The sequence below is a fragment of the Canis lupus genome, chromosome 19 (genome assembly GCF_011100685.1).
Source record: "Canis lupus familiaris isolate Mischka breed German Shepherd chromosome 19, alternate assembly UU_Cfam_GSD_1.0, whole genome shotgun sequence".
NCBI classification, from domain to species: domain Eukaryota; kingdom Metazoa; phylum Chordata; class Mammalia; order Carnivora; family Canidae; genus Canis; species Canis lupus.
The window spans coordinates 42,885,722-42,903,781 of record NC_049240.1 but is presented as its reverse complement, the minus strand read 5'-3'; the positions used below and the strand labels follow the sequence as shown (position 1 = coordinate 42,903,781).

Genomic DNA, 18,060 nt, shown 5'->3' with positions numbered 1-18,060 from the left:
TGTACAATTTGTACAATTCTGTACAAATAGGGAGGAGGGGAAGAAGGACAGAAGGGAGGAAGGGGGGAAGGAAAAAAAGAAAGGTTTCTGGTAGAGCAGTAGTTCTCAACCGTGACTGTATAGTGAAAACTCCTGGATGAAAATGATGGTGCTCAAGCCCACTTTCAGAGATGTTAAATTCCCCAGTCACTCCATGCACAGTCAGGGTTTAAAGTCAATGTAATACGGCATCATATTTTATTAAATAGTGACTCAGTGATATTCAATTACTCAACAAGAGTGGCAACTAAAAAGGATTTTAGTTGTTAAGAATTGCTACTAAAAGCCCGCCAGCTTATGACAGAGGTCTAAGAGTTCCAAAGGCTCCCTGAGAATTCCCTCTTTCCTTGGGGTAAGTAGTGCCATATTCCTGAGTCCTGATTCCCACATCCCCGAGAGCTGCAGATTAGCCCCACGCCATGCAATTCTCCTCATGTCTCACTCTTCTAAAATTATTACCAGATCAAAGCTTCAGGCTCAGTCCAGTCTAACATCTTTTCCTAATAATAAGATAGACTCTGGGGCTTTTATCATCCATAGATCATTCCTACAACTCTTATTAGCTAAAGGTTCATTCTTTCACTACATCAAAACTTTTCCAACTGCCGGCCAGTTGAAAACTACCTGAGGCAGAGTGATGAATTGGAAAGTGTGCTGCAGCGGGAAGCTGAAGGCCTTGAATCAAGTTTCAGATTTGCCCACATGTCTCTGATGACCCGCAGCAAGGCACATGACACTTTGAGTTTCTGTTTCCTTAAACATAAAGTGAGAAAGTTGGTTAATGTCTACTGTATACTCTGGCTCTGAAATGCTATGTACTGCATAGAATGTTTTTATGCACATGCTGGTGATGATGCTAATATGAACAGGAGAGTGAGAAAAGTTCAGTCCAGAGGAGAAGCAAAAGAACAAAACTAACGGTCCAGATGAGCCACAAGTTGACAGATTTGCTCTCAAAGCATTGACATCCCTGTAAGTTGCTTTTTATAAAGACTACAATGGAGTCCTATGGCAGTAAAATTTGTTAGGTTCCACTTTCTGCCACTTGTCTATATGAAAAGACTATTTTCACTCCCCTCACACTGTGAAAACCACCCTTGCAAAATGAAAAGGCAATGATCTGATTCTCTAGCTGTTAAATTGCCTATAAGAGAAAGTGGTGATGTTTAAAGTGGAAAAAAAAATTCTTCCAGTATGCCAGGGAAAGTTTAAAAATACTCCAACCCCAAGTTCAGTTCGCCGTTCCTTTATAACAGCTCCTGTACCCACGTCTCTCCATTCTTGTCCTTCCAACTCCCATGACCATCTCATCATGCGGCCTCCTCCTCAAGACCACCCTGCATGTGTGTGTGTGTGTGTGTGTGTGTGTGTATATATATATACACCACTTGGTGTGTGACTTTCCTCCTCCAAAAAGTTGTAAGACTCCTTATTTCCTGCAGATCAAGCTAAACTATTTAGCCTGGCATTCTCAGATCTCTACTTTCTAGCCCATAATCTAACTTTCCTCTCACTTTTCCTCAATACGTTTCTTCCACTTATTGTCCATCCATCCTTCAGTTATGCCCTATGAAGTCTATCCACTTTGCCTTTCCCCCTGCTTTTCCTCCCATGTGGAAAGGCTCTTCCCATTTCCTCCCACATAGACTCATCGTGGCCGTTCTTGGAAACTGAGCCCCCTCCCATGTCATCGCTGCCATGAAGCCTTCATAGTGGATTACAATGGTCTTTCTTCCCTCGAATTGAACTTAGACTTTCCTGTAATGTCTACTGTGTTTTGTTTATTGCATGTTTGCTGATTCTGAAGGACAAAGCAACATATTATCTTCATCTCCTTCCTCCCTCCCTCCCTCCCTCCCTCCCTTCCTTCCTTCCTTCCTTCCTTCTTTCCTTTTCTCCTACTTTCCCACAGTATGTACTGCAAGAAATTGGAGAAAACAGTAAACTCTTGGTAGTAACCTTATTTAAAAAAAAAAAAAAATGAACACACACACACACACAGTAATACCAGGCCTTAATCAATGAGACTGTTGGTACTTCTCTCTTACACAGCCTTATCAATGGGACACAAAAAGTTTGGTCATGTCTCTTAGCTTTTAGCTTGGAATTCAAAACCTCACAGCACGTTCCTTTGCAAGAATATTTTGTACTACTCTGACACGTCCAAGTTTGGGTCCCTTTAAAATTTTATGTCTTTGTCCCAAAAGTAATGATCTAAGACATATGAACAACTTTAAAGAGTTAAGTATGCCAGTAATTAAATCACTTAATTATTTATTTCAATAGTGTGTTAAGTCATGCACTCAGCATTTAAACAGTGGTAACAGAATTAGAAACTACTTAATCAGGAAGGGAGCCCACCTTCTGGTTTTATAGATGAGTCAGCCGAGGCTCACACACCAAGTCTAAATGAGTCTAAATCTTGCAAAGTCCTGGGACGCCTGGGTGTCTCAGTGCTTGAGCATCTGCCCTTGGCTCAGGTCGTGATCCTGGGGGGCCTGGGATAGAGGACCCACAGGGAGCCTGCTTCTCCCTCTGCCTATGATTCCACCTCTGTGTGTGTGTGGTGTGTGTGTGTCTCATGAATAAATAAATAAAATATGGAAAAAAAAGAAAATATTGCAAAGTCCTCTGCCCTCCTCTTCCTCTCCCAGCAGCACCTCTCCAAAAAGAGGTTCCTCTATGTCTGCCAAACCCTTCCCCATTTAGTCCTTCTTGTTTCCCAAAGATTGTCTGTGAATAATTTGCAGCCTTATCCCAGGGACCTAAAGTTAGACAAGGAGATCTACCCATAGCGATGTCTTCCAATTTTTGAAATGATCTTATTTATGTTTCTAAGATAGAATAACCTTCTAGAAGTGGTCTCTAAGCCTTGGTAAAGAGAGAATTTTTATGGACCCGAGGGGAGGTGAATTATAGATTTAGATATGCAAATAGTGATTATGTCTAAGAGTCTGCCGCAAGGAATAGTTAAGAGTCTGAGGACAAGCAGAAGTGGGGCAGGGCTGGGGCATCCTTTGCTACAGGGTCCCGGACCTCCCAGTCAGGCTTGGGCCCTCACTTACCTTCCCCCCTCCCTACACAGAATGGAGCTGTCCTAGAGAGATGCCCCACCTGCAGCCTCAGGGACAAGATGCTTTCAAAGTCACACCGGGATCCCAGGATACTTGGGAATAAACTCTCTCCCCCTCTGTACCATCTTGGCATACCCCGTGGAAAGGCTGGACCTTGCCATGCCCAAGTCCATCCTCCTATCCTTGGCTCTGCTTCACAGGTGCTCCTGGCCCATTTAAAGACTTAGGGACTCCCCTTTCATTACGATTTTAGGGTGGAGGTGGGTAGTAAGAGGAGGAGAATGTCTGTCCTAACATTCCCCTAGGAATGGCTTAAAATTTCAGCCCAAGTTTCACTTTTTGTTGTGGAAGACTGGAAATCCATCGCGATTCTTCTCCCTTGCCTCAACGTGTTTTTCTTCCGTAAAGGAGAGCTTTCTGGATGTTTCTGGATGTAGGAAATAACCTCGTTGTGCTCATTTCTCGTTGAAGCAGCTGCCTAGAGGCTCATCCCCGGACCTCAAATTTCCCACCTGTTAAAAATAACATACAAGGGCCGATGAACGATGGTTAAATCCCCACCCGCCGTAAGCGGTGGAAGACTGAGGCCCACTGTCCTCTGACTCTTCCCCTCGAGGGCCCAGCCGGGGTGGCTGCAGGTTAAGCCCCCCCTCCTCCACCGGCAAGTTGTGAGCATCGGGGCGAGGCTCGGGGGCTGCAGCCAGGGCTCCAAGACGACGCCTCGCCAGATTTCCCGAGGGGGAGGCTCCGCGGCGGGGTGTCCTCCATCCTCTCCGGGGTCCTGTGCCCCTCGGCGACCTCGCCGCCCTCACCCCCCAGCAAGCGCAGCCCGCACACCTCGCTCGCTCCCTCAGGCCCCCCAGGTGCAGGGGGGCTCCCACGACTCCCCGCTTGCAGAAGCCCTTCCCGCCGCTCGCGACCCTCCGCGCCCCCGGCGGCCGCGGACTGGGGCGCTCTCCCGGGCCCCGCCCAGACCGCCCTGGGTCTTCGCCCGCGGGCCTCTGCCAGGCGGCCGCGGAGGGGAGCGCCCCGCCCCGCCCCGCCCCGCGCCGCGCACCTCCCGGGGAGACCCGAGCGGGCCAGCGGGCGAGCGGGTCCCGGCGGCTCCCGGGCTGCGGGGCGCGCTCGGCCTGGCGCGGGAACCCGCCCCCGGCGCCCCAGCCGCCGCCTCCAGCCGCGGGCGCCCCGCACGCTCCCCGCACGCTCCCCGCGGGCCGCTCCGAGGACGGGCGCAGGGGCCCGGAGCGCCCTCCCCTCCCCTCCCCTCCCCTCCCGGCCCTCCCGCCCCTCCCCTCCCTCCCTCCCTCCCTCCCCTCCCCGCCCACCGGCCGGCGCGGCGCTGCGCGCGGACTCGGGGACCAGAGCGGCGCGGTGCCCCGCGTGCCCAGCGCTGCCCTCGAGTGGAGATGCGCGAGCGGCAGGCGAGGGCGCGCAGCTCGTGAGACGCCGCCACCGGCCCCGGCCCGGCCCGGCCCGGCCCGGCCCGGCCCCGGCCCCGGCACCGGCACCATGCGCCTGCGGCCGCTGCCCCTCGTCGTGGTCCCCGGGCTGCTGCAGCTGGTGAGTGCTCGGCGGGGCGCGTCGGGCCGGGGGCGCGGAGCGCGAGGGGCACCGACCCGCGGGCTGGGGTAGAGGGGGGCGCGAAGTGGCCGGGAGGAGGGTGCGCGGGCCGGGGCGGGCGAGGGGGGGGGGTCCGAGCTGGAGGCTCTGCAGGGCTCGGGTCCGAGGGGGCTCGGCGCTGTGTAGGTCCCAGCCGGGATTTTGCCGGGAGGCACTTGGAGGCCGTCGCGCATCCCTGCTCTCGGGGTCACTCCGCGGCTCCCCGCCGGGGGACACCTCGGGCGACCCGGAGCGGGGAGGCTGCGGGGCAGGTGCATCGCTCTGCGCCCTGCGCTCGCCGCCCGGCGCCGGGACCCCCGGGGAGACGCTTGGCGCCCGGGGGCCGCCGCAGGGGACCTGCTCGCGCAGCTGCACGCCGGAGCCGCCTCGGGAAGCTCCCCCGCGGGGCGGCCCGAGGGGCCCGGGGAGGGCGGCGGGGGGCGGCGGGGGGCGGCCCCTGCCCGGGACCTCCGTGGGTCCCGCTCCTCCCGCGCCGCGCCGCGCCGCGCTCGCCTCCTTCCAGCGCACCTCGGTGCCCTGTGCATTGCCCGTGAGTCACATTTCAGGGAGATCCCGACTAAGACCTTCCAGGAGACAACTTGGAAAGGAGAATGAGAGGAGGGCCCTGCTGTCGCCCGTGCGGGGCGTTTCTCCTGCTCTCCGGGCGCTCACCTAGCTAAGGCGCTGTCCCCAGGGCTTTCTCCGGGCTCCACGGGCTTCTTCGGTCCTTATTATACTTAAGGTTTTGCTTACGTTATAGCTCTGGGCTGTTCAAACAAGGTCAAAGAAGCCAAGCCCCTTAGAGAAGGATTCTCTCTCCCTTTCCCTTTTCTTTCCTTCTCTTCTGTTGTTTGCTTTTAGAGGGAAAGATGAAGTAACTTACAAAAAAGTTTCCCTGCGAGACGTATGATGCTGCGGACGCAGAGGTACTGTGCAGATATGGAGGGTGAAAGGCATTCCACAAGGTGTTAGTGAAGGGGACAGATCCCAGGGAGAGGCCCGTCCATTCTGGTTACAACAGAGATTAGCTTCACTTGCACAGCATTGAGTAAGAAATCCTTCAGTGGCATCAGGAGGAAAATGCAGTGATGTTCCCAGATGTCCTTCAGTGAGCCTTCACATACTGCCCACATGTAATACTGCATGTCAAAATAAATGTTACCACTAAGGTAATGTGCATGCAACGTATATGCCACCTTAGACTTTAGGGTCCCTTGCTTTTTAAAATGTTTAAGCTGGATTCCGATAAAAGATGGGCTAACCAGCAGCATCTGTGGGGTGTGTGTGAGTAAAACTCCAGAAGCCTGGAGAAATCGGGTACTTAGGTAAGATCTTCAGGATATCTTCATGAATCTCACGGTGAATTTAATTTCGCATTCAGTGATCATGAACTGTGTATCTGTTCCACTGAGTTAGACTCTTAAAGATGAGGAAATATATTTGGGCATATGTTGGGAAAAAGTTCTCCTATCAGCTACCGTATTGGAAATGTTACTTTTTTTTTTTTTTTTTCACACCACCATAGTCAATAGGAAATAGAAAATACATCTTGAAGGGATTATATAGCCTCCTTAAGAGCTAGATTCTAATATTACAGCATGGATTGATTGATTCATTTTTAAGGAAGCTTATGTCAAATTCTAATCCGTTTTTGGATTGTGCTTGGGTTGTAATGTTTTTTTCCTGGAGCACTTTATCATGGTAAGTGAGGTGGGAGCTGCAGCTGTGTGATAAGCACACATTCCTTATACTGCCATCCTTTTGGACAATAAAAGGCTGTTTACATTCTCCACATTCTTAGAGCGGTTTCCAGTCATATAACACAAGGGGGTTAGGATGTGGAAGGAAAACAAAGTGGCTGAGGAGGGTAGACCTAAATGGAAACATTCGCCAATCCCACCATGTACCCTGGCAGGTATCCAGGAGGGCAGGTCATAATTTGGCCCTTTGGAAGGTTCACTGTTTTATTCTACCTTTTTTTCAGCTGATACCGAACTTACTTGCTGAGTCCCAACAGCAAGTGGATAAAATGTTTTCTAGATTTGAAAACTAGTCTTTTACTTTTCCAGGACCTAGAGACATAATGTATTTAGTAGATCTGCCATGGGGCCAGGAAGGGGCGGGGGGCAGGGGCAAGTTTGGGTTATTGTTGGAATTGGATTTTATTTCTTCATCCACCCTGGCAACCCGAAGAATATACTTTTTAAAAAATGCCAAGTATTTTAAATGAGTAGTGGATTCATTTGGGGATTTTGAAATTTAACTTTAAGAAAACTGTCTGTTTCATCAAAAACAATCGCAAAGCGTTGAGTCCAATTAAGTCACTAGCCACATGATCTTGGTACAATAATGAGAATGTTTTTGTAATACTTGAAATTTTTAAGAAAACAGTCATCCGAATTGATAAATATTGCAGGAAGTCTATGAACTACGTGTGTATGTTACCTGCCCTCGTCCAGTTCTCCTTGCCTGTGTCCAGTGTTTTAACTGATAGGTTGCTTTACCTAATTGATAGGATTACTAGGGCCGTTGCAAAATTTAAATATCAATCCTGAAAGTATTATTTTCTCCAAAATCCTTATTCAGCAACACATCCTTTATTACAGTATTAATAGCACATTATTTCTTTTCTGCCATCTAATGATGAGGAAATTAGCATTTGAAATTAATATTATAATATAATGAGTGTTATTTCCTGACATGATACAAAGTAAAGACTTTGCCAGATGACAACTTCTTACAGATTTATATGATAATTTGGAACTCATAATAAGTGTGGTTTTTGCCTTTAAGTAAAATGCAGATTGTAAAAAGATTAAATTTGAATTTAAATGGATTATTAGCTTGAGTTTAAGATAAAATTCAGTGATGATTTTTAAAATAAGTTTGTTATGCATTTCAACTTGTTTTTCTGTGATATAATGATTTTATAAAGCAAAATATAAATTAGAAGTGATGTAAGTTAGCGAGTTTTTAGAATTATATAAAATCAGAATACTTGTGATACAAGGTGTTACAATTTTAAGGTCATCCTCATTGTATAGTATCATCCCACATGAACTTATTAAGGGTATTTTGTTTATCTTTAACAAATTAATAATTTTAATATTTGTCTAGTAAGGTATTCATATCATGTATTTATTCTCAGCTCCGTAATTACAAAAGGTGGTAACTCATGACTCTCTTCCATTCAGAAGTCACAATTTCCCTCATGCAGTTCTGATCCATAAACATCAAAACAGTGTTTTCTAGTGTAGGATCAATAGTCTGTTGGCTAGATGACAATGCACAGGAGTAAAAGTACCACCATATATTGGTTACAACTTAGAGTTGGCCGGGCATTAAAATTAATTCCTCATTAAAAGAATCATTATCTTAGGCATTCTTAAAAATGAGAATTAGGATTAAACAGCCAAGTCCTCCGTTCTAGACACTCACCTCCCGTGTAAGTTGCGTTCCCTTGGCCTGTTCTGAGATTTATGTTATTTGGTTCTGTTTTAAATGCCATCCACCTAGGAAACTGACTCCTTTTGGGAACTTATTTTTTAGCTTAATAGATTTCCAAATGGAAAAGAAAAGCTTTCTTAATCCTTGTGGTGTTTTTTAAATATTTTTTTATTGTTTTTGATTAATGATCAAAATGCTAAAAAAGGCAGAAGGCTTTTTGAAAAACCTTTTAGAGGTTTTACATTGTCAGCTTAAAATGTGTAGCTCTTGCAAATCGGGTGAATTAAGAAATGTTGATTTTATAATACGTTGCCCACCTTTTACCTATTAAAGAGCTAATCAATACACTTTGGATGATTTAGACATTTAGTAGTAGCAATCAAAGGTGAATATAAATGTGTCACAGGTTTGTGCTTTTGTAAAAGCTCTAAGACTGTCTCTTACTGTTTACATATTCTGCAGACTCCTTTACCTGAAGCATTGCTGGGTAAGATTTGAAAAAAGAATTATAGCTGCACACTCAAGTGCCTACAGTTAGGGCTGTGTCAGCGATTCTGTAAAGAATCTCATTTCTATCTTAGCCATAAGCATTATTGCTGGTAAGAAGTTGGCATTTAATATCTTGATTTGGGAGTCAATTATTTTAAAGCTGCTTTAAAAAATTGGCCCAAATGATTTTGAGCACTCATCCATGTGAGGTTATTCTCTTGTTATTCGTATAGTGTGCAAGATGATGGTTTAACAAACTAATTTCTCTATTATTCTGGCACAGAGGTTATAATGTTTAAATCATTTTAAAATAATCCTTTCCCAATTAACCTATATATTGCACCATTGTGAGACTTTGAAACGTTATTTCATCATAAGCGGTTTTAGTTGTGCCAAATTCAGATGCCCTAATAATTATTTTTATGAATCTTCATTTGCTAACAATCTACTTGAATTTTTTACTACTTTTGAAATGACCAGCGGTGTTAATGACAACTCCATTTTTTATTTCAGAATGTTGTTCAGTAAAAAAAGAATCTAAAGCAACTTACAGCATAGATTTTCATATTATAGAAGGAATTCTAAGATATGATTGAAAACTTCCATTTTATGTTATTTTTAATTTATGAAAATCGAGATAAAAACCTTCAAAAACTGGTTCATTGTGCTGCAAGATCAATATATAATAAGGAATGCCATTTCTTTGTAGAACGACTATTAAAAATTAAAATTTCACTATTGAAACCCAAAAGCTACAGAATATGTTTTCCTTTTTCCTAGTCAGATCATTCAAGAAATTAAAATAGTGTCTTTAAACTTACCGTTCTTATAAATTTTGCCCCTCCGAGATTTATGGATGTATGGTAAGGGACAAGAGAAGTTTTGTATACTTAAACTACAATAATAGTGTTGTCTTAAGAGTTGCATATCCTTAGAATTTTCAAGTTTCTTTCACACGGTTTGTGGCTTTCTTGTCTCCCCCAAAAAACTATAAGATTGAGAAGGACATTTTAAATGTTCCCACTTGTATATTGGAATGAACAATGCATTTGGTGTTTTCATTTCTAAATAAATGGCACATTCAACAAATATTGACTATTTTGACCCAGACTATGCACTGAGACCATAGCAGATGTTGAGGACATAGGAGTAAACAAAATAGGACTGATCTGAGAGTGTAAGTGTGTGGATGTGTGTGCACACACGTGTGTGTATGTGTCTTGGGCAAGTCACTTAGCAACCTCAATCTCTCGTCTGTAAATGAAGTCATTAATGATAAAGTGGATGGAAAGTGATTTCTAGCATTACTTTCCTTTTTTTTGTTACATGGTAACAGTGTCTCAGGATTTTTCTTTTCATGAATTACATCTTCCATTATTGTAGAAAGTATGTGTTACATACAGACATAATTGTTTTAAATATAAATTTTACATGGAGTTTATGCTGTGTAACTACATCACAAATGATATGTATATTTAGAAGTAGATTTAAAACATTGCAAGATTAATTAAATGTTATCTCTGCTTATGGGAAGAGAAAATTAGTGAAAGTAGGCAAAGGGAATTGATGAGCATTTATTTAACCCATATAATCAACAAAATCAATAAAATTTAAATTAAAATGGTATAGTCAGGCTTTTTCTCCTCCATACTATTTTTGAATTGAAAACTACCAACATCTAGTCATTGCTTTAATTTAAATAAAAAGTAAATTGACTCTCAGTTAAATTCTAATTATTAAGATAAACAACATAACAGAGTAATACTGTACTTCAACCAGAAAATGATCATGGGACTTCTGTGCTCTTCAGTAGAATCCAGCCTCTTTAAATCAGAAATACTTTTAACTCCAGAGGTTTCAGGAGTTCAGATGTAAATGGTATGGAATTTTTAAAAGAAAACAAAGAGCTCACATGTGAGACCCTATCAAAGATGGAGAAAATGTCAGTGGTTTTAACATTAGGAAACAAGCCATCTGAAATAGACTGACTCGTCCTGGGGTTCAGTCCAATTACACTTTAAACAATGTAAATGTCTTGAAAAATGAACCCTGACTTTGTGCTATTGCTGTTCGGGGCCAAATAAAGTAATTCTAGGATCACAGAAGCACTTGTTTAAATCTCTTCATGCAAGAATATGCAGGATTGGGATTTTCAAGCATCGTGATATAATACTGACAATTTTAAAATTTTATCAGTTTTACCTTAAGTTACCTAGCATGTATATTTACTCATTCAAAACAATAACTTAAGAAGTTATTCGCAGGGAGAGACCACATGTTTAATTTATGTCCATGTAATTTCCAGTCCAGGTTTCTAGCTCTTATTTGTGTGTGCAGACTTAGCCAGTGAAAATGAAAATGATTGATGGACTATGACAATCTGCACAATATTTTGAATGGATAATGTATACAGTAAGAGAATAGAGGCTCTAAAGAACTATTTAACATTTTGTAGTAATGATAACAATAATTTTTATTAACAAAGTTTTGCATTTTGGTAATCTAAACAGACAACAATTGGGGTCAGTATAAGGAATATTGCTATGGAGATAAAAAAGGAGGTGACGTTTTCAAAGGTGTGTTTTCCATAATCATGAGTTCATCTGCGAATCCCGTGTCGATGACCCCCAAATTTGTATGTCACTTCCTACCCTACCGTTCAGGCTCTAAGACCATATCTCCATAGTTTACTGTTCATTTTGACTTGGATATTTTACTACCAACTCACACTCACTCAGCATATTCAAAGCCAAGCACATTTTTCCTGAATAAGTGCTTTCCAGTATTCATGGGTTCAGATCTTGAAGTCTCCACCTCCCCCTTTTTAATGTATGGTGTCCTTGTGTTCAGACAGGTGACTTGATATAAAGCACTATGTGGTTTATTAGATTCTTTCACATATGTGATCCCATATTTTATCTTCACATCAGCTCTGAAAGGTAAGCAGAGCAACAGTTATTGCATCCACTTTACAGATGAAGAAGCAAAAGCTTTGAAGTTTTCAGAGATGGACTGTAGACCGGAAAAGATAAACCTTGCATTGTCTACCCAGCCCAGCTGTTAGCTCAGGGCAGCCTCCATTTATAGCAGGAGGTTGTGAGATCTGTCTTTGACATCCAGAGCGATAGGCTTGAGGAACATTTCTGGGTAACATCTCATTCTGTTCAGTGTCCATGCTGAGATAGAAACCTCAACTCACTCATTTTAGAAATGTGTTAAACAAGTTTGTGATAGAGTCAAAGAAGGTAAATACAACAAACACATTGCTGGAGTTGCAATGTCCCTTAATCAAGAGTTGCATTTACAATTTAGTCTCACAGAGTTTAGTTTGCCAAGTGCTTTGGCTTTTATGTAACTTTAGGGTTTTTGTTGGCCCAGTAAATGTGGTTCCAGTTGGGATCAAGAGAGGTTTGAGAGTTCCTCTAATTTCTCAAGATCTCAACCTGCACTTCTTCAAGACTGAAAAGGTGAACAGGAAGAGCGTGAAAGGTCTTGATTTCTGTTAAGGGCCACTTAATCCTGGTTGTCTAAGGGGCGGTAGGAATGTGAGAAGCCTGGGGGATGGGGCCGGGCTACCTAGTAGGTGCTTATGCTTGTGCAGAACTGTGAGCATAGTTGTGCTTTAGCAGTAGCAAGCCTCCTCTTCTTCTCTCATCCCTTTCTTATATTTGTAAAGATACTATATCATAGTGGATTTTGTTGGCTCTTCCACCCAGACTTCTTTGGATCTCTTTTTAACATGTCTATGGACAACACCCCCCCTCCCCCCATCCCCTCCACTTTTTGGTTTCTATTCTAACACTGGACAACTATAAATCTCCTTTGGGAAGTACCCCCCGGTGTTGGTGTTGGATGCATCTTGTTAGAAAGTACTCATGATCAGAATGTCCTCCTGTTCCCTTTTCTCCCCCTTCAGCCAGCTCTTAACAGATGATTCACAGGTACCAGTTCCAGGGTATGGAAAGCCATGTTCTCTCACTCCGAGATTTGGCGGAATGTTCCAGAGGCAGCGGCCTGAAACTACCTCAAGTGGATTTTGCTTGAGATCACACACCTGCATGGCTGTCTTCCACTCTCTGACCTGCAGCCCCACTCCCTTACCCGACTTCCCTGGAACCGCTTCTTTAGGAATCACTTGCATTCCAACACTTGTCTCGGGGTCTGCTTCTGGGGAAACCAACCTAAGATTTCTGTTTAAAATTTTTTTTAATATTCAGGAATTTTTAAGATAGCCATTCTCGCCCCGTCTGCTTTCTGTCATCTCACAGTAAGAGATAATCACTATGAATAATTTAATGTGTATTTTTGCAGAAATTATGGATATGCATGCTTTTATCATAATTATACTAACACAGCATAATGTTCTATAACATTTTTAATGCAAAAATATATTGTGGCCATTTTTATGCGATATAAAACAACTTATGTTTTTGAGGATTCATAGTGTTTCATAGCATTGACATACCATAATGTGTTTGATCCATTCCTTATGAATATTTTGACTCTTTTGGATTTTTAAAATATATTTGTGAATATTTAAAATGAATTCCTAGAATTGTAAATACTGGTTCAATGCTGGGAATGTACAATATGATTTTTGATAAATATACATTTTCCCCTAATGGACTATGCCAAAATATACATACATAGTGTTTTCGCGTATCTATGCCCCTTTGTGGACAGTGTTTTTCCTTTTTTTAACTTTGCCACTCTATTAAAGGAAGACACCTCATTGTTTATTAGGAAGATAAAGTGTGTTTTCATATTTAATCATTTGTATTTCTTATTCTTGTATCATTCTTCTTTCTATTGCTTTAAACTTCTATACTTTTTTTATATTGCTCTTGCACAATTGTTTATTTTATTATTCCTGGATTTTTTTACATCATGGGAGTTGTTGTAGATACTGTTTCTATGCCTGACATTTTAGATTTTTTTTTTTTTTGCTGGCATACAAGGAAAGATATTTATTTGAGCATATTTATGTTCATATGAGTTCTATTTCTGTACTATATTATTTTTAATTTGATTCTCCTGGATTTTATGTATAGATAATTGTATTATCTCTAAATAATCTTATATTAGACTCTTTCTATTAAACATTAATGCCTCTTGAATTAAAATTGATTCTAGTGTACTGAGTAAAACCTTCAGAATAGTGTTGACAAACATTGGGAAAGTTGGGGTTTTCATATTTCCAACTTTAATGGAAACTTTACTAAATATGATGTTTACTTTTAGCTTCTGATAATCTATCAAGTTAGAAATATACTTTTATATTCCACATTAAAATAAATTTGCTGATCGCAGAAGTCAATTTCAGATACGGTTTTAGCATCCTTCAAAATGATCAGACTAAAATGCTAACCTTTTTATATTTATTTATGAAACCTAATTTTCCTAATATTTTCCCAATATTAAGCTGTTTAAGCCAAGGCAAACGATCTGCCTTTTTTTTTTTCTTTTTAAAGATTTTATTTATTTATTCATGAGAAAGAGAGAGAGAGAGAGAGGCAGAGACACAGGCAGAGGGAGAAGCAGGCTCCATGCAGGGAGCCTGACATGGGACCCGATTCCGGGACTCCAGGAACATACCCTAGGCTGAGGGCGGCGCTAAACCTCTAAGCCACTGGGGCTGCCCTCCCATTTATTTATTTATTTATTTATTTATTTATTTATTTATTATTTTTTTAATATTTTTTTAATTTTTATTTATTTATGATAGTCACACAGAGAGAGAGAGAGAGAGAGGCAGAGACACAGGCAGAGGGAGAAGCAGGCTCCATGCACTGGGAGCCCGACGTGGGACTAGATCCCGGGTCTCCAGGATCGCGCCCTGGGCCAAAGGCAGGCGCCAAACCACTGCGCCACCCAGGGATCCCTGCCCTCCCTTTTATTAATTTTAAAAGAAAAGTATGCATTTTTGTGCACCTTCAAATTTATTTAGCATAAAATTATATATGCCCTTACTTTAATTTTAAAAAATTTACTCCACACCTGTGAATTTACTCCATGTCCCCCCCCAAGTTTGTATGTTTTGAAGCAGTAGTAGTAGTAGTAGCAGCCCCCCAAACAGGGGGCCTGCCTTCCTCCTTTCTAGATCAATGGCTGTAACTAGAAGCCTTCTGTGGCAGATTGTGCAGTTCGTTCTGTAAGCTGTCCAAGGTGAATGAAGCCTCACATTAAGAGCGAGCATCCAGAGCCTCAGCCCTCTTTCTGCTCACTGGGGGACGTTGCAGCCTCCAGGGTGCTGCCCTGGTGCCTTGGTTCACTCCCAGCTCCTCCTGGGCTGAGCTTGGTGGTGGGAAGAGGGTACTCAGTGGCGCTGTTCTCCTTTGCCTTTGTTTGGTTACAGGCTGCTCCGCACATCTGGCTTTTGCATCATTCTGATTCACTCTTCTTTCCTCCCTCTAGAGGTTCTCAAATCTTGCAGGCTTTTGGCATCCTTTCCTCTTTCTAGCACCACTATGCATTCATTCTTGTTTTTGCATTCCTAGTTCATGTCATTGGAAATTTAGGAGGGAGGCAAGGTAAATACATTCACTCAGCTTTCCCCATTGCAACTGGAAATCTTTTAGTCTTTTTTGGCTCATTTTTCTTCAGCCCTTACAATATCCATTCAGTCACAAAATCCTATGAAATTTCCTTCCAAATCCTTCTGTAAACTGTCTCTTCCTCTCCACCTGCTGCCATTTCATCGCTACAGCAGCCTCCTAGCTGGTCTACTTTATTCCAAAACAAGCCTTGTAAATTCATTCCACATGCCATAGAATCATCTGTTTTAAATCCTCTTTTGATTTACTATGTCACTCAACTTTTAAGAATAAGATTGTGATTCCCTTTTTCTTAACATACCGTGTCTAAAATTTTTTTTGCCTGGTTTTCCAGCCTTAAATCTCTCGTCCAATATTCATCATATACTATTAACTGCAGCCAGGTTTGTATCCTTAATACTCCATGAATACTTCAGAGTAGAGGAAAAGCATGGGTTTTGATATCAGATTGACTTGGGTTCCAGTGCTTTCTTTGGCATCTTGGACAAGCCAATAGATCTACTCAATTTCAGTTTCTTCATAAGATAATGTCAATTATAGCTATTTCATAGGGTTGTGATGATTATATACAAAAATGTAAAATGCCTAGTACTTAGCATTAGCTTAACAAAGATGAGTGTTCCTTCCCATCTGCAACACCTTAGTTTCTTGCTATGCAAGCAACAGAAGCTGACTCTGACAAACTTAAGCAGAGAAGAAATTCATGAGAATGGAGTGACTCACCAGAAATGTTGGAGAACCAGGCATGTATAGAGCAGAATCAAGGGTCTGGGTGTCAGGAAAGTATCAATTAGGCAAGATGATGAATACATGCCAACTTTTTTTTTCTTCAGTTCTTGTTTTGCTTCATTTAAGATGTCATGTTCTGGTTGAGAGAGTCTGGTTGACTTGAAAAAGGTGGGATACTTTGATCAGCAGTTCTACATGTACTAAGGAATCAACACTCTATGTTCCCATTAGAGAACTTGTGATTAGAACTCCCACTAAAGGAAGAACTCTATTAGAGAAAGAGACGCAAACACCTCCAGCTCTTCACCTTAATTAGTGTGATTTTTCACTCATAGACATAGACAACCAAAGATCACCAGACATTTAAGAGAAATCATTGGCAAGAAGGAGGAGGAGGAGGAGGAGGAGCTACCCTGGAGGAAACAATTAATATAAGGGATGGGTTTCAATGTTAAGGATTCCTAATTAGTAATCTCAGAAACTCAAGAGGATATTGCATCCTGAAAATAAGAACAGGCTGCTTTGGAAATGAAATATATAAATGACAAAATTAGAAAGCTGAGGAGAAGATTAAAAAGAACAGGGCTAACATTCATGCTGGTGAACTCTAAGAGGAAGTCTGCCAAGACAGAACCAAAAAACCAAAATAGGAAATGGGAGTGAATAGTAAAGAGACATAGAGGACAAATTCAGAAAATCCAGTGAGGTGACCCAGAAACAGAGACTATGAGAGGAGGGAACCTAGAAAAAAAAATGTTGAAGGTGCTGATTTTTAAAAAATTAGTGAAATTTCTGAACTCAAAGGGAAAAATAAGAAAATCTGAAGAGTTTTCATAGAACAAGAGATTACTGACACGCACACACACACACACACACACACACCTCATTAACCACACTGGATATTAGAAGCAATGGAATAATGCCTACATAGTTAGTTCTAAGGGGAAAGCGATATTGAATCAACAGCCAAATTATTGAATATGAAGGAAAGAGAGGGAAGAAGGAGAGAAAATCAGAGAAAACAAAAAAATGGGGCATGCAAGGATCTCAGGGGAGGTACCATTCATTCCATATGGAACGATCTTTAAAGACATACCTCAGCCAAGCAAGAAATAGAGAACAGAGAGATGATATGGGATACAGAGGTGTCTGAGGATGACTCAGAAGACGTGAAGATCTGTTAGCCTTTGACTTGGGAAAAGTAGGAAGTTCTGTTTCCTTCTCTGCCGTCTAGTTACACTGTGGCTCTATGGGGAATCCCATTTCAACCCTCTCAGTTTTATAAAGGCTGTTTATTAGCTCACTGTGTTTAGAATGGATTGATACACAAAGCATGAATGATTTGAATGTAGTTTAAGAACAGAACGTAACCACAATGAATGTTAATGAACTAAAGTAATAGAATATAATTAAAATTGGAGAGTAAAAGGAATGCACCGGTGAAGATAGGCAAGCATGACAGTTTATCTTTCATAGTAAGAAGTGAAGAGAAGCTGTCTAATGTTAATAAATTAACAAATGGACTTAAAGTCCTAAAAGCTACCAAATAATAGCAGAATTAAAAATGCTACCACCAACAAAAATTCAGTGTGTAAATTTATTTTTTCTGTCATATCAAACAGATGAGAATAATAATGTTAGTAGTAACCTCTGGAGATGGCTTTTGACCTTCAAATGTGATTTTGTATACGTGTACTTGTTTTTGTGTAGTGCTTTTGAGAAATATTATCACTCTATGAATTTCAAAATAAGGGAGGACTTTTAGGGGGGCGGGAGCCTCCCAGCACGTCTAAAGGCATGCTTGTGAGGTCATGAGTGTGCCTTCACTGGGATGTGACGACTGTTAATGGCACAGATTGAGGTGATGGTTTCATGAGTGTATACTTATCTTCAAGTACATCCATTATAAATGTGTATAGCTTTTTGTGTGTCAATCATCCCTCAATAAAGTGATTTGAAAAAAAGGAGTAATCAGAGGCAATCTCTTGGGTCATGCAGTTGGGCAGAGTTTCCCAAACCCAGCGCTGCTGACATTTTGGCCCAAGTAATTACTTGTGTGAGGGGTTCGGGGTAGGGAGAAAGGGGTTGTCCTGTGCATTGTAGGATGTTCAACAGCATCCCTGTCCTCT

At 42.1% G+C, this 18,060-nt stretch overlaps 1 protein-coding gene across 1 annotated transcript in view; it reads left to right on the top strand.

Annotated features, from left to right (window-relative positions):
* The first annotated feature begins 4,584 nt into the window (after nucleotides 1-4,584).
* The window catches only part of NXPH2 (neurexophilin 2), a 110,022-nt gene continuing 96,546 nt past the window's right edge, over nucleotides 4,585-18,060 (top strand). The window contains exon 1 of the mRNA XM_038565105.1: nucleotides 4,585-4,673. Within this exon, the coding sequence (XP_038421033.1) occupies nucleotides 4,623-4,673 (51 nt within the window). The 5' untranslated portion in view covers nucleotides 4,585-4,622. The remainder of the gene's footprint in view (nucleotides 4,674-18,060) is intronic.